The sequence below is a fragment of the Agelaius tricolor genome, unplaced genomic scaffold, assembly GCF_023055355.1.
Source record: "Agelaius tricolor isolate 1412-34295 unplaced genomic scaffold, bAgeTri1.0.p SCAF_4, whole genome shotgun sequence".
NCBI lineage: Eukaryota > Metazoa > Chordata > Aves > Passeriformes > Icteridae > Agelaius > Agelaius tricolor.
In genome coordinates, this window is record NW_027269264.1 from 35604818 (window position 1) to 35618450 (window position 13633).

The window sequence follows — 13633 nt, forward strand, 5'->3', positions numbered from 1 at the left end:
ACAGGAGTCCCATTCCAGGTCAGCTCAGGTCCTTCAGAACCTGTCTGAGCTGGTTTGATTGTGTGCCTGTTTACAGCTCTGTCACAACCATGCCTGTGCCTGGTCATGGAACTCATTGATCCAGACCCTGATCCGTGGACTACTTCTCAGCTTGACCTCAGCTCAGTCTCAACTCTACAGTCCTGCTTATTGATTGGCGGGCATCATTTGACCTCGGTTACCGTCACGAGGCCTGTTCCTGACCTGTGGTAACATTCCTGGCTCGGCCTCAGCCTGGCATCATCACTATTGATCTGACTGTGCCCCATCTTCACAAGTCCATCTGGAGGCCTGGACCGCAGGCTTACCCCAGCTGCAGGTCCTGGGCCTCCCCTGCTCAGTCCCCTGTGCCCTGCCGGACAGAGCCCTCACTGGCTCAGCCACCCTCGTTTCCCTGCTTGGCTCCCTGTCCTGTGGGGAGCAGCCGGCTCATGCCGCTTGCTGACATTAACTGGGAATACATCCTCTCACCTCCAGCATGGCTTGAAGCCAGGACAATTAGGAAAGTTGAATTGGGCTGTGCTGGCCTTGTGCCATTCCCCTGTGCCAGGATGGCTGTCAATCTCTTATTTAATATTACAAACCAGCCACAGGGCCTAACACCATGGTTTTAAAAAAATGTGAAGTTTCAAGGAAAACATTTTCTGTGGTTATTCACTTAACAGTTACTGACAGCCAGGTAAGGAAAAGCAGCAGAGGAAATTCAGCATCACCTTCAAGAGATCTGTTCAGCTAAAAGCCCTTGCCCAGTAAATGCTAGAAACTAGCACCTGTTGCAGTTGTCATATGTAAGGCTTTTGCTTCTAAATGGCATCTCAGCATTTGGAGGAGACTCATTGCCAGAACATTTGTTCTATCAGTTAAATTGGTTGAGGCATGATTGTGCCATAGGGTGATCCAAAACATCCTTCAAGGCTAATGAAACATTACTTATGTTCTCCTATACAGAAGACAATGAAAAAATTTGAATAAATCTGCATTTCTAGCACATATGCAAGGGTTTCCTTCATTACACAGGAGACATGCAAATGTGGATTTAAGTGGCAGCTAACAATCTTTAGGGAGCTCCTTTTGATTTGGGCATTTCTGTGTCACCTACAAATAAAACTATTTTAAGGTAAGGTGAGCTAGTGATCCACAGAGAACAGAAGAAGTTAAAGCAGCAGAAAATTAGGTCTTTGAAAGAGCTTTGTTTCTTTCTTAATAATAAGAAATTTCTTAGCAATTAGATTTTGAGAATAACATTACACACCGAGCTAATTTTAAAGTGTTTTTAAGTAAGAGACAAATAGTTAGATTTGTTTAAAATAAAATTTACAGCACGGTTATTCTAAAAAAGTCACACATGATAAGTACTTTTTTAATTGCTTAAAATAACAAAAGGTGACATTTACTAAAAGAAAAATACTACAGTTTCTTTGTTTAAGGTGTTTGAACAAAAACAAAAATGGCAAAAAGAAGAATACATTCTCTGAAACAAAATTCTAATTGGAAGCAGATGTCAAGTCATATCACACATAGTAGAGATAAATGAAGGCATCCATTATATCTCTAGGACATTTGTGAAGATTAAATTGTAGACACTGCAAACATCTGATGCTGAAATATTTAGTGGTAGTATTACTTAACATATCTGCCAAAGTATGTCATCTGACTATTTCTTGGTTTTGAAAAAGAGAATCTTCTGCCACTATATATAAATGCTTGTATATATAGCACATGCATGTCTGAAAATACATGCTTATATACACACACCCACACTGTATATACAGACAAAATTCACAATTTTTGAGACTTTAATCAAACATTCCATTATAAATAGGCTGCAATTAACTTCAGCAGGCTCAGTATGGTTGCTTCATGTCAGGGATTATTTATCAGGCATCTGCTTTCCCCTAAAATGGAAATCTCACATAAGGAACAGCTAAAGATTGGTTGGAACTAGTTTGTTCCAGTTCTGCAGCAGATGTCAGTTGCAGGGTGAGGCGGGGAGGAGGAAAGGGAATGTAAAGAGCCTTCTGATGTATTTTTCTCTGCAACATGAGCCTAAAATTATACAAGTCATGATCTGTAGTGGAATGAGGCAAGGCTGAGAAAAAGAATTAATGTTATCTGAGAAAACATTTATAAGAGATATGTGTTATACAGTATTGATTTTACATCATTAGCCAGAATGTTAAGCAATATGTGCTTCAAATATTCATTTTGGCTGAACAGTTAACTACACAGGAGAATTAAGTAAATCCATTGTTGATTTATAAACTTATTAAATAATGAAAAAAAGACTTATGAAAAGTCCACAAGAGTGCATTCTAATATTTGCAAATAAGCTCTGAAAAGTATTTACCAGAAAACCCTGCCTAATATCAACTTGATATATTAGCCAAAGAAAGATAACTATACTACAAAAATGAATATAAGAAAATTACTACATCTGTGATAATTCATCCTTACGATGCAGAGCAAATAGGTGGGAATAATGAGTGTCTGGAATTTTGTGGCCTAAATAAGTCTGATTGCCAAGAGAGCTGCCTTTCCCTTTCATAATCTTAGATCTGTTCCAGACCAATATATCCACACTGGGTAAGAAATGACATAAGGATCCTATTTGTAAGAGAGCTTGTAATTTTGTAACTGAATGCTGTTCCATAGTTCATGCCTGAAAGATATGAACTGTCAGTCCAAAGGCAACCAAATATTGACACCTCTCATTTTCCAAGTGCTTGACTTTGTGATTTACATAAAATTTTTTAAATTTGGTTTCCCTGGTTGTGTGACTGATTGCCTTCTAAAAAGCTTACTAAACTCTTCCAGTCCTCTTTCTCTCCGAAATTCATTATGCGGCACTCATGAGCAAGCTTAGAGCCTCAGAGTCTTGCTATTTTAACGAGGCATATAGCAATAGCAGCTGATCACCAATGTATGGAAAGCATATATAAGAAAGTGCACTTTTCCGTGGGTTTTCCCATAGGTCTTTACCAAAAGCCTGGAATGATTTAACACAAGACAGGGTTGTCTATATACCAGAATCTGAAAGAAAGACCTCTAAAGCACATCCCCTGAGAGTCCAGCTGTTTGATCCCATTGTCTCTAAATTTCTCTCTCTTTTTTCAATGCTATCTCAAATTCTACTTTTACTCCAGTCCTTACATCCTTCTTCAGCTATTTTGTCACCATGTGCTAGTCAGTCTCCCTCACTTGTCAAGTTCTGTCCCAGCAGCCTTCTCTTCCTTCCAATCCACTCCTATCTACCCTTCCATTTCTATGACATATTTCACCAGTCTTTCATGCTTAAGCAGGTCAGTTTTCCACTAGGTTTCCCATACAACCATTGCTTGAGTATCCTTACTAATAATTTCATCTGAAAAGCTCCTAGCTTCAGTTTCCTTAATGAAACAAATCAGATACCTTCCCACTATCTCTCTGGTGTCATCCCGACTGCTGCCATTCACTCCCAGTTGGAGCTTCCTTATTCAGTAAGTCCTGTATTATCTAACTGAGCACTGTTGCCAGTGCTCCTAATCACTTCCAGAAATCTTTCCAAGGCATTTTTCTCTCCCAACCTATTACCCTTCCAGTCCAATTCCTTCATAATTCCAATTGTCACCGATGGTATTTTACCCCCCAACAAGAGTCCCTGTCTCACTTAACTTCATTTTATCTGTCTTGCACTAGAAATAGGTGCTTTTATTTTTTTTTTCTGTTCCACTGCAAATATAGAGAAAGGAATCATAAAGGTTTATTCTTGCTCTCAGTTCACTTGTCCATCTGAGTAAGAAAGTCAGCTTGGTATATCACAGCTTCCAACTGAAGCCTGATGATTCACTGCAATGGGAGGTATGCGGGACTAATGCCCTAAAAATGCAGATATGATCCAGTTTGAGGCAGAGTCAGCAAAACTTTAATCTATATGGTAAATATTCAGCATGTTTTGAAACAACAGAAAACAGAAAATCTTCTACTAGGAAGCAGAAAGCATGCTTCACATAAGACCTTTCACCAATAATTTATTTTACTACACTTGTATAAAGCAGCAGAATAATAAACGAATAAATTTAGATTTAATATAGGTTTTTAGACTTATTAAGTTGCTTAGGAAAATAAACACAATTCCAAAGGACACTTGCCCAAAAGTTCTTTGAAGCAGAAACATCAGTTTGGCCTCTTTAACACAATGAAGAATAACATTAGTATATGTAAATACAAGCTCCTCTGAGTTAGGCAATTTTTATGACATACAAAAAATGCACTCTTAAGCCAAGCACATGTTTAAAATGTGACTCAAAGGACAACATAAAAATCTTCCATTTCAAGGGTATGTGTGTGGATAGAGTTAAACCTTGGAGAAAGATCGTAGTGAAATACGCAAGGTCAAATTCTCAGTCTCTTAAAAGAAACAGTGAAGTTATTTCTATTTCGTGTGTACATTCCATCTGCTTCCTAGGTATGTTTCATTAGGTTTTAGAGACATGGACAGTTCACCTATTGGGCACTGGAACAGGCTCCCCAGGGAAGTAGTCTCAGCACCAGCCTGACAAGAGTTCAAGAAGTGTTCGAACAATACTCTCAGGAAAATGGTGTGACTCTTAGGGATGTTGCTATGCAGGCCCAGGAGTTGGAGTCCCTGATCCTTGTGGGTCTTTTCCAACTTAGTATATTCTATGATTCTGTGACTCTAGACCTGGACTCTCTCCTACACAACTTATTGTAGACCACTAAAGGTCTCTTTTGCTACAAAAAACCTAAGAGGGCAGTCTGATAACTAACTGCTGGAGACAAATCAGGGCAAATACTTTTAATGCCAAATCAAGGGCAATAAATATAAGAGCTAAATTTTCACCATACTGTGAAGAAATATGTGCAAACCACAAACCAAGGGATTGTTCAAGAACACATATATTCCCTATACATGTAACTCACACAATTCAGTACAGGTGCTTTGTGTTAGCTAGTACGTAAATCTGAAAAGCACTCTAAAGCTTATAATAAACCTTACCTGCAGTATTCACAATTCTCTTTGCTTGGATTATTCCAAGTGGAGTTTCAACTTCCCATGTCCCATCTGATCGGGAGTTCAGATTAGTCACTTGCACAGGATAATTTAGTTGAGCACCATATTTTCTGGCTCCTGCAGCCAAGGCCATAGTTAGAGAATAAGGATCAATATGACCGTCTCCAGGGTTATACAGGCCAGCTAAAACCTAAATGGAGGTAAAATCCCCCAAAATGAAAGAAAGTACAATTTATCAAAATTAGATTGTTTAAAAAAAACAAAAAAAAACTACTTTCTTACTTGAATACAGTAAACTTTAGGAAATCAAAGAAATTTTCAAAATATATAATAATTTTACCCAACCTAACAATGGCCTATGACAGTCAAATTCCCCAGATCTCCCATGCAATTGAAGGTTGCAATTCTTTAATACTATAATATTACAGACACAGTAATTAATAGTATGTACTCTAACATACAGTATGCATAAAATTCACAAGTTCTGATTTTAGGCTATGATACATCTTCTTTCCAATGAAAAACAAGAATCTGTTGCACAATTTGTAAAAAGAAAGGAGACTGTTCATGTATATTTCTGACAGACCAATATTTAAGTGCAACAGAAGTTACATATCATAAAACTAGCTTCTTTACCTTATCCATGTTCAATAAGGGAAATAGCTCTTGCACTTTTTCAGGTGTGATTAAATATTGCTCTGTTGGGTGCCAACCAGCACGAGTCATTTGGTATTTGAATTCATCCACCCTAGTAGGGGTTGAAGCAATTCTGATACTGCCAGGCTGATGAAACCCCACGGGCTAAATCAAAGAGAAACAGCAAATTACTGAAAGAACCTTTGCTGATTGCCATATATGTATTTTTTCTGTGCTAAGAGGAATCTACAGGAATTTTTCCACTAACATCATTAAGAAAAATGCAAGTAAGCTATGGGCCCTTGAAGGAAGAGGCCTTGGATATAGACTCCTAGAAAAAAATAATTTTTCATGAAGTTATCAAATTAGCTCCCTAACTTAATACATACAATCTTCAAAACAGTTGAAAGAAGTATTCATTGAATGCCATGATACATCCATTTTTACTAACAACTAATATATACTTGATATATGCACTCACACACTTTCAAAACTAGAATCAGATACTTCTCAAAAATAAGTATATATTATATATATTATTTTAAAAGCTGTCATTGGCATGACTTCCTATTGAATGTATTTAACTAAGCACCTTTATAAACACAATGAAAAAACACTCGCTGGTTTTGTCTTTTTAATAAATTAACATCCTTACAGAGCTGGACACTGAATGCTTACTTTTCTTCACCTTTTCTATGTTATCTCACAGGACAGTGATAAGGCTGAATAAGTCTTTCACTGGAACTCACAATGATAATCTGATGTGCCAGCTTATCTAGTTGAGTAGCAGAAAGAAGCAAAAACATTTTATGACAAATATTAAAAATATATGAAATTTGTAGACTAGTAAAGTGATGTTCATTCAATTTCTGCTGCTGTCCAAAACAAGCACAAGTTAAGTAAATGAAATGTATAAGGCTGAGAGATGTCAAATGAAAAAGATGACTCCTGTGTTTCACCACATATCCATTCCTTAAGTCACTAAATAAAAATGCTGAAAGGGATGCAAAGAGTTGCAGCAATCTTCTCAAGTAGAGATATAATAATATCATATAAATTTTTAAGCAGACATATTTAAGGCAGGAATCTATCATAATCAATCTGTTCATTCCAGATTCCTTATACTATTTTAGCTCCTTTATCAAGTTAAAGTTGCAGACTCTCTGTTGTGTCTTGAGATGTTTTATGAGCATCATTTTCCTAAACTGTAGAGGGATCTGGGAAACTATCTACAAAATGTAGTGACTGGGTATGAAGAAGAATGTATTTCAATAAAAAGGTATATACTGCTACTTCACACCATTATCAACTACACTTTTTTGTAAGACTATTGATACAATTGATATTGCACTGAATTAACACTTCAAAGGTTAAGGGGATTACCTGTCCTGTCTCTTCTTCCAGCTTTTCATAGAGTTTGATGCTGTAAGCATGGATTTTCTTCAGGTTTATTCCAGGATGAAAATAAGTCGTTAAACCAGCCTCAAATAAGAAATAGGAACAATAGATTAGAAATGCAGTGTTCTTGCCTTCCTTCCAACTGTCATTTAAAAAGGAACTGCCAAGATACTGTAAAGAAAAACAACACATGGATAGAGCCAACTGCTACAAAAATAAAAATAAGTATTTTCTGTACTTTACCATTTCTGTATCCTGCACAGGTGTTTTCCCATCTGTCTTTTCTCACCAAGTCTGCCAACCCATGATAGTGTTGCAGTTGTTCTCGCCTATCTGAGATCTCAATTTATATACAATATCATAGTGCACCAGATTATTGAAATGCCCAGATAATCCAGTGGAAAAGAGTGTAAAATTAATAATTTGTCAGTATAATATTTTACAGTTCTATCTATAGTCTATTCATAAATTTGACTAAAAGTATTTTTAGCAATTTTCATTACAATCTGAGTTTAAGAAGAGATCACAGAAACCTACAGGAGGGAGATTCATCTAGTAAGGGCCCCATGAAGAACAAAGCAGGTATGATGATTTCAGGAAGTCCTTGGGCTAAATTAATAATCTGGAAAAAATATTCCTTGTTCATTTCTTATTATCAGATTGAACCATTAGCATCATACAGGACACAGCTGAAAACTAGATATTTGACTAAATGTGATTTTTATCTCATTTGATACAAGTGTGTACATGTTGTGAACACACTTATTAAAATTACCTTAGAGTAAGCCCCGGGCTGTTTCAGTGCTGAGTTTTTAGCTGAAATTTGTCTGTTTATCAAAAAATGTGTTTTAAGGGCCTTTTTTCAGTGTGTACAGAATGAAGAAATAAAATAGGCATTGAAATATTTAAATTTCCTTAGCCATGAACAATGTCTAAGATTAATTAATTTACTTCTACTTGCAAATTTTGTTACCTCATTTTGGTTTTTCCTGTATTCTTTTATTTATGTAAACATTTTATGGTCTTCTGTTATTCTTCCAAATGTAGTAATAAATCTTCCAGATGTAAGGAAATTCCATTTTAGTGGTCACTATTAGTGTAGTCATTTTGAACTAAATGAGTCACAAATCACTTGCAAGTTAGCTACAAACCCATATATATTCAAGAGCATTTAATTGTAGGGATTAAATAAATACTTCAATCTCTTACACTTTCAAGTGAAGAAAAGAAGTTTAAATGCACTTAACACCTTTTGGGTTGAGATAATAAATGTTTCTGATTTCAAGAGTGCAGCTGGCAGACAGCTATAACCTGATTTCACTAAATAAAAATTGAGATAATAAAATCATACAATAATTTTAATGAAACAAAAAGATTGAATGGGTCCTTAGGAGATTACTCTTAAATTTCATATTCAAAGCAGGGTCAGCTACAAGATCAGACCACATTTCTCAAGGTTTTTTCCAGATTCTTTGAGAATCTTAAAAGACAGTGGCTGCTCTACTTTCCTAGATTCATATGGAACTTTACATTTGGCCTTGATAAATTCCATAAAACTGTCCTTTCATCCTTGCAGTTTGCCTAGGTCCCTCAGCATGGTTGCCCTGCCCTTGAGTGCATTGTCTACTCCTCACAGTTTGGTGTAAACTTCAAAAGTGGATGAGCATGTGCTTCATCACCTACTCCAAATTACTGATAAAGACTTTAAACAGGATGGGTCCCCGGGCAGATTCCTGTGACATTCCACTTATTTCCAGGATTTGAGTAGAATATGACCCATTCACCCTCTAAACCCAGCCATCCAAAGAGTCTTTTAACTTTCTAGCTGTCCAGCCACACAGACTATAACATCTTCAGCTGAATAAATGGATAGTGTGGGAGAGGGTGTCTAAAGTCTTGCTAAAATCTAGGTAAGTCTCATCCACTGATCTCCCCATGTCTAAGAATTCATAATATTCCATAATAGACAGCAATCAGATTTGATCTGACATGATTTATTCTTTGCAAATTTATTTTGTCTCTTGCAAATCACATTTTTTTCTCCTTTATGGACCTGGGACTCACTCAATGATTTTCTGAAGAACCAGATTAGGGGTAGCTGACCTTTAGCTCCTCTGCTCAGTCCTTTGGCTTTTTCTAAAAGTCATATATATGTCCTTTGCCAAATCTCTGACACCTCCACCAATTTCAGTAGTATTTCAAATGTGATACATCTGTGGCCTTGCCATGAATCAGCAGCGTTATTGGATGCAGCCGGTCTGCTCCAACACATGAGCACGTGCCAAATTACCCCAGTAATCCCTGGTTTGGTCCTCATCCATTGCCTGTAGTTACTCTCCTCCTTTAAACCAGAGGCAAGAAGGCACTGAGACCTTATGAGTGTAAATTGTGACTGAATTACTCACCTCATTCCTTTATTTTCATTTTTTTCAGCCTTTTGCTATTAATGCAGGAGTAGAAGCAGTTTGTGTTGCCTTTCATTTTCCTCACAAATCTTATATTTAGTTGAGACTTGGCTTTCCTAACATCCCCTTCACATACACAGGTAACTTTTCTAAATTGCCTGATTTTCAGCTTTTTCCTGCTCTGTCACCAGTATACTGCATTTTCATCTAGAATTCAGTTGTGAATTTGTTCTGGCCCAGCCGCTTTCCCAAGGCATCTACATGTTCTCCTGAATTTCAGCGTGAACCATTCTTGCAGTTGAAGGAGATTTTTCACTAGGCTTTACTCCATTTTTCTAAGAGATTTGTTATTCTACATAAACAAGATCTGGAAAAATAATTTAAAGAATGGCAACTTTGCTATGAGAATTGACAAAAATATTTTAAAGCATTTCTATAGTTGAAATTTTTAAATGCCGAAAGGTTCATGCACCAGTTTTGTTCTATTTCAATCAGTTTCAGATTTTATTCTAATGCCATTATTAAATTAGCTTTCTGAAGGAAAATGTTATTAACACTGTTATATACTAAACTCTTTCTTCTTGCAAGTGTGACCAAATTGTAACAAGTTATTATTTGACTTGCGCTGTGCTTTACTGTGAGCAGCAAAATCAATGGCATGTTGCAAGACAAAGTATAATATAACATGTAATAACTCACTCTGTTACATCTTTTCGTAACTGGTAATATAAAGATGTGCATATTTGTTGTGCTGTCTTAATAGCACATATGAAAGTCAGTCAAAGTTATCTCAGACCTGAGAAGTGAAAGAAAGTTTTGGCAGCAACACCAGCAGGAATATTAGCTATCTGAAACATGATCCTGAACTCTGGCAGGATCTTCCTGGACCATCTAAGAGGTAAAATGTTGTGTAGTGCAGCAACATCTGAACCAGACTTTCAACATTTGTGGCTGCAGGCAATGTGCTATGTGCCATTCCACATCTTAACAGGATGTGTAACTGTCATCTGTATTTAGTGTCTTCTGTATTTTGGGAGGAAAAAACTGATAAAGACAGAGTATCTGGTAGAACAAGGAACTCACTGTCATAGTTTTGATCTTTCTACTCATCTGAAACAGACATCACCAACTTTTTCATCTTCAGACAAAGTCTTCTAATAGTGAGTTCAATGAAAAGAGACAATGAAGAAAATGAGAAGATACCATGTAGTCATCTATTTTAACATGGCCCATAACTAGGGATTTTGCTGTGTTAATTGCATCAAATTCCTTCTAAGAGGTGTCATGAGGCATCTCTGTCAATTTTGGTAGTGCAGGCATTTTCTCTGCTGAGCTCCAGCTCCTTACCTTTGAAACTGACCCTCACTCAGAGCTCCAGTGCTGCACTCACTAAGAAGTCTGGGAAAAAGTACTGGAAGAAGGGTTGCTTTAATACTTCTATGAGCAGTAAGGGTGAGTGAGTGTAACAGCAAGAACACAGGAAACATTCAGTAACAACACCATTCAGGATTCTGGTTCCTTATAGAACTAGGGGATTTTTATTGTTTTTTTACAAACATATTGTTTTGTATATGCATTGAGCAAATAAAATTCAGTCTGTGCCTCTATTTTGTAGTTATGATTCAATACACAAGATGCATGATCTGGCATTTTACATGGCATTGCTCTGTTTGCCACACTGTTGTATTGTACAATTACTGAATGTTGTTTCTTCTTACTACTACGCACAGCGTGGTTTCTTTTGCTTTGTTTATTGAAAAGCAAGTAAAATGAAGTATACTACTTATACACTGCAGGCAATGATATTTTTTTTAAATTTCTTTTTTTAATATTGTTCTCTCAAAAACCCCAAAAAACACAAAACATCTGCACTAAGATGAAGCATTGCAGACTTCAGACTTCCTCCTCTGGGAGAAGTATGAGAATGCAAACAAAATATAATTAATTAATTTGTCCTCTGAAATGTAAATTATTGCATAAATGCTCTGTTGTATGAACAGAGTAGATCTAGAGACATCAAACTATTGGGTTTCTGCTCTTTTGTGTTGCTACATACAGAGATAACAATCTCCCAATTTCAGTTAAGAAAAGCTGGAAATAAATGGGAAAAGTATCCATTACGGTATTATTGTGGCAAGCTTTATTTAATTTTGTTACCTTACCTCTCCAGATGTAGATTCAGAAAATATGTAATTACATAAATGCACATCGTGAACCAGTATGACCATGTGACTACCGTTATGAAAGGAAGTGTTGGTACCCTGACATTATTACATGTATGTCTTTTTAGTTCTTGTCCTCAGAATGCAGACAATATGCAGGCTTAAAAAACCCAGAATGTCTATTTGTTACCTTTGCTCCTCCAAGATTTTATGTAATGTCAGCAATGGCATGAAAGAGAAGGAATAAAAAGGTAAGGAAACTTCCACTACCATTGTATACACAAACGACTGTTAATTTGAGACAGGAACAAAATATTTCTTACTGCATGCCAGGTAGATCCTGCAGTGAGCTCAGATTTTTCTAGCAGAACAACATCTTTCAAGCCAGCTTTAGCCAAGTGATAGGCTAGACTCACACCAACACAACCACCTCCGATGATCACTGTGTCTGCCCTGTCTTTCCCTAAGGAAGGAGATGAGGCTTCTTTACTAAAAAAAAAAAAAAAGAAAAAATTACAGACAGTTAGAAAAAGTCAAACTTTTCCCCATTTCTTTTGTTTATAGCTTCAGCCATAATACACATGGGTTTCTACTTGGGAGTTTACACACATAGCTTAAGACTGAACCTGTTCACTCACATCCACTTTTAAAGTAAATGTTGTCTGAGGGTCATATAGGTAAACAGCTGTAATAAAAAAGAAAAAAAAAACAAAACAGAAAACAACAAAACAATTTTGCTGCCACTTGCAACTTTAGATATTATTTATCCAATGTACCCTTATATGTAGATCCTATTTCTCAAAAAGAAGCTGATGCATAACATGACAATATCAAAACCTGACTTTTCCAAAGTACTGTAGCATGTGCAACAAATAGGCTTTAAAAATACTTACTTAGTAAGTCCCCTTAATAAATTTCTAAAACCAATGTCAGTAGACTAAGCCAGTATACATGTTCATGAAGAAAAAAGCTGGATACTTACTTTCGTGCTCTGTCTATTTTGCCATGTTCACAGAGTCACAGAATATTCTGAGTTTGGAAGGTACACACAATGAACATCAAGTCTAACTTCTAAGTGAATGGCCCATGCAGAGACCAAATTCACAACCCTGGTGTTATTTGTACCATGCTCTAAACAACTGAGCTATTCCCAGAGTTGGCATCTCCTACTTTGCTTAAGACAAAACATTATAGAAACAGGTTTTTGTCAATGGCTCACACGTGCTGCTCCACACTGTACTTTCAAAACTACTTGAGTTCAGTGTAAACCAGAACTGCTGCCATAAGCAGCTCTATTCTTCTGCAAGTGATCCTCCTCTCTTCTGCCTCATCCACAGACAGCCAAACAGCAAGCCATATGTGGAAATCTAAAACAAATTTTTAAGAAGCAATTTTTTTGGATGTGAGACAAGGTAGCACATGTTATTACAACAGCAGTACAGACTACCATGAATCAACAGTATCTTTCTCTCCAGTTAATCTATACTCAATTTTATCTCTCCTCCTCGTACACTTTCAACTTCTCTGGCAACAGACTTTCTAATGTATAACTAGTCTCCCATGTCTCCCACTCAGAAATAAAGGCTACCAGTTTTATGTCTTATGAATGGAGATCTTATAACATTTTAAATGCAATTGCAGGCAGAACATGCACCACGCTTATACAATAAATAGTGGTGAATGAAAACTAAAATAAGTGGGAGCACAGGACACCACAGCTGTTCTGTATTTGGTGCACCACACACATGCACAGGTTCTTTTTTCTGATTACATATTAATTTTTGCAAGTTAACAGTAAGCTGTTTAACAGCCAGATGTGCGGCACTTACACCTGCTTCTCTACTGAATTTTGAGGCACAGGGTAACCAAGGTCAAGCATAAAGACTTTTCTTATTGTTCTTTTATGCTGTGGATTTGAAATCTCCTCATGTGCCTTTCAGATTTTTAAAACCTTTGCCCAGGAGCCTGGCAAGAATCCGGGG

The 13633-nt window shown here is 36.7% G+C and overlaps 1 protein-coding gene across 1 annotated transcript in view; it reads right to left on the reverse strand.

Moving 5' to 3' along the window:
- The window catches only part of DMGDH (dimethylglycine dehydrogenase), a 40935-nt gene that overhangs the window by 26624 nt on the left and 678 nt on the right, over positions 1-13633 (reverse strand). Inside the window, exons 2-5 of the mRNA XM_071425257.1 lie at positions 11975-12140; positions 7070-7168; positions 5687-5851; positions 5036-5240 (exon numbers count right to left, since the gene is read on the reverse strand). Coding sequence (XP_071281358.1) covers positions 5036-5240; positions 5687-5851; positions 7070-7168; positions 11975-12140 — 635 coding nt within the window. The remainder of the gene's footprint in view (positions 1-5035; positions 5241-5686; positions 5852-7069; positions 7169-11974; positions 12141-13633) is intronic.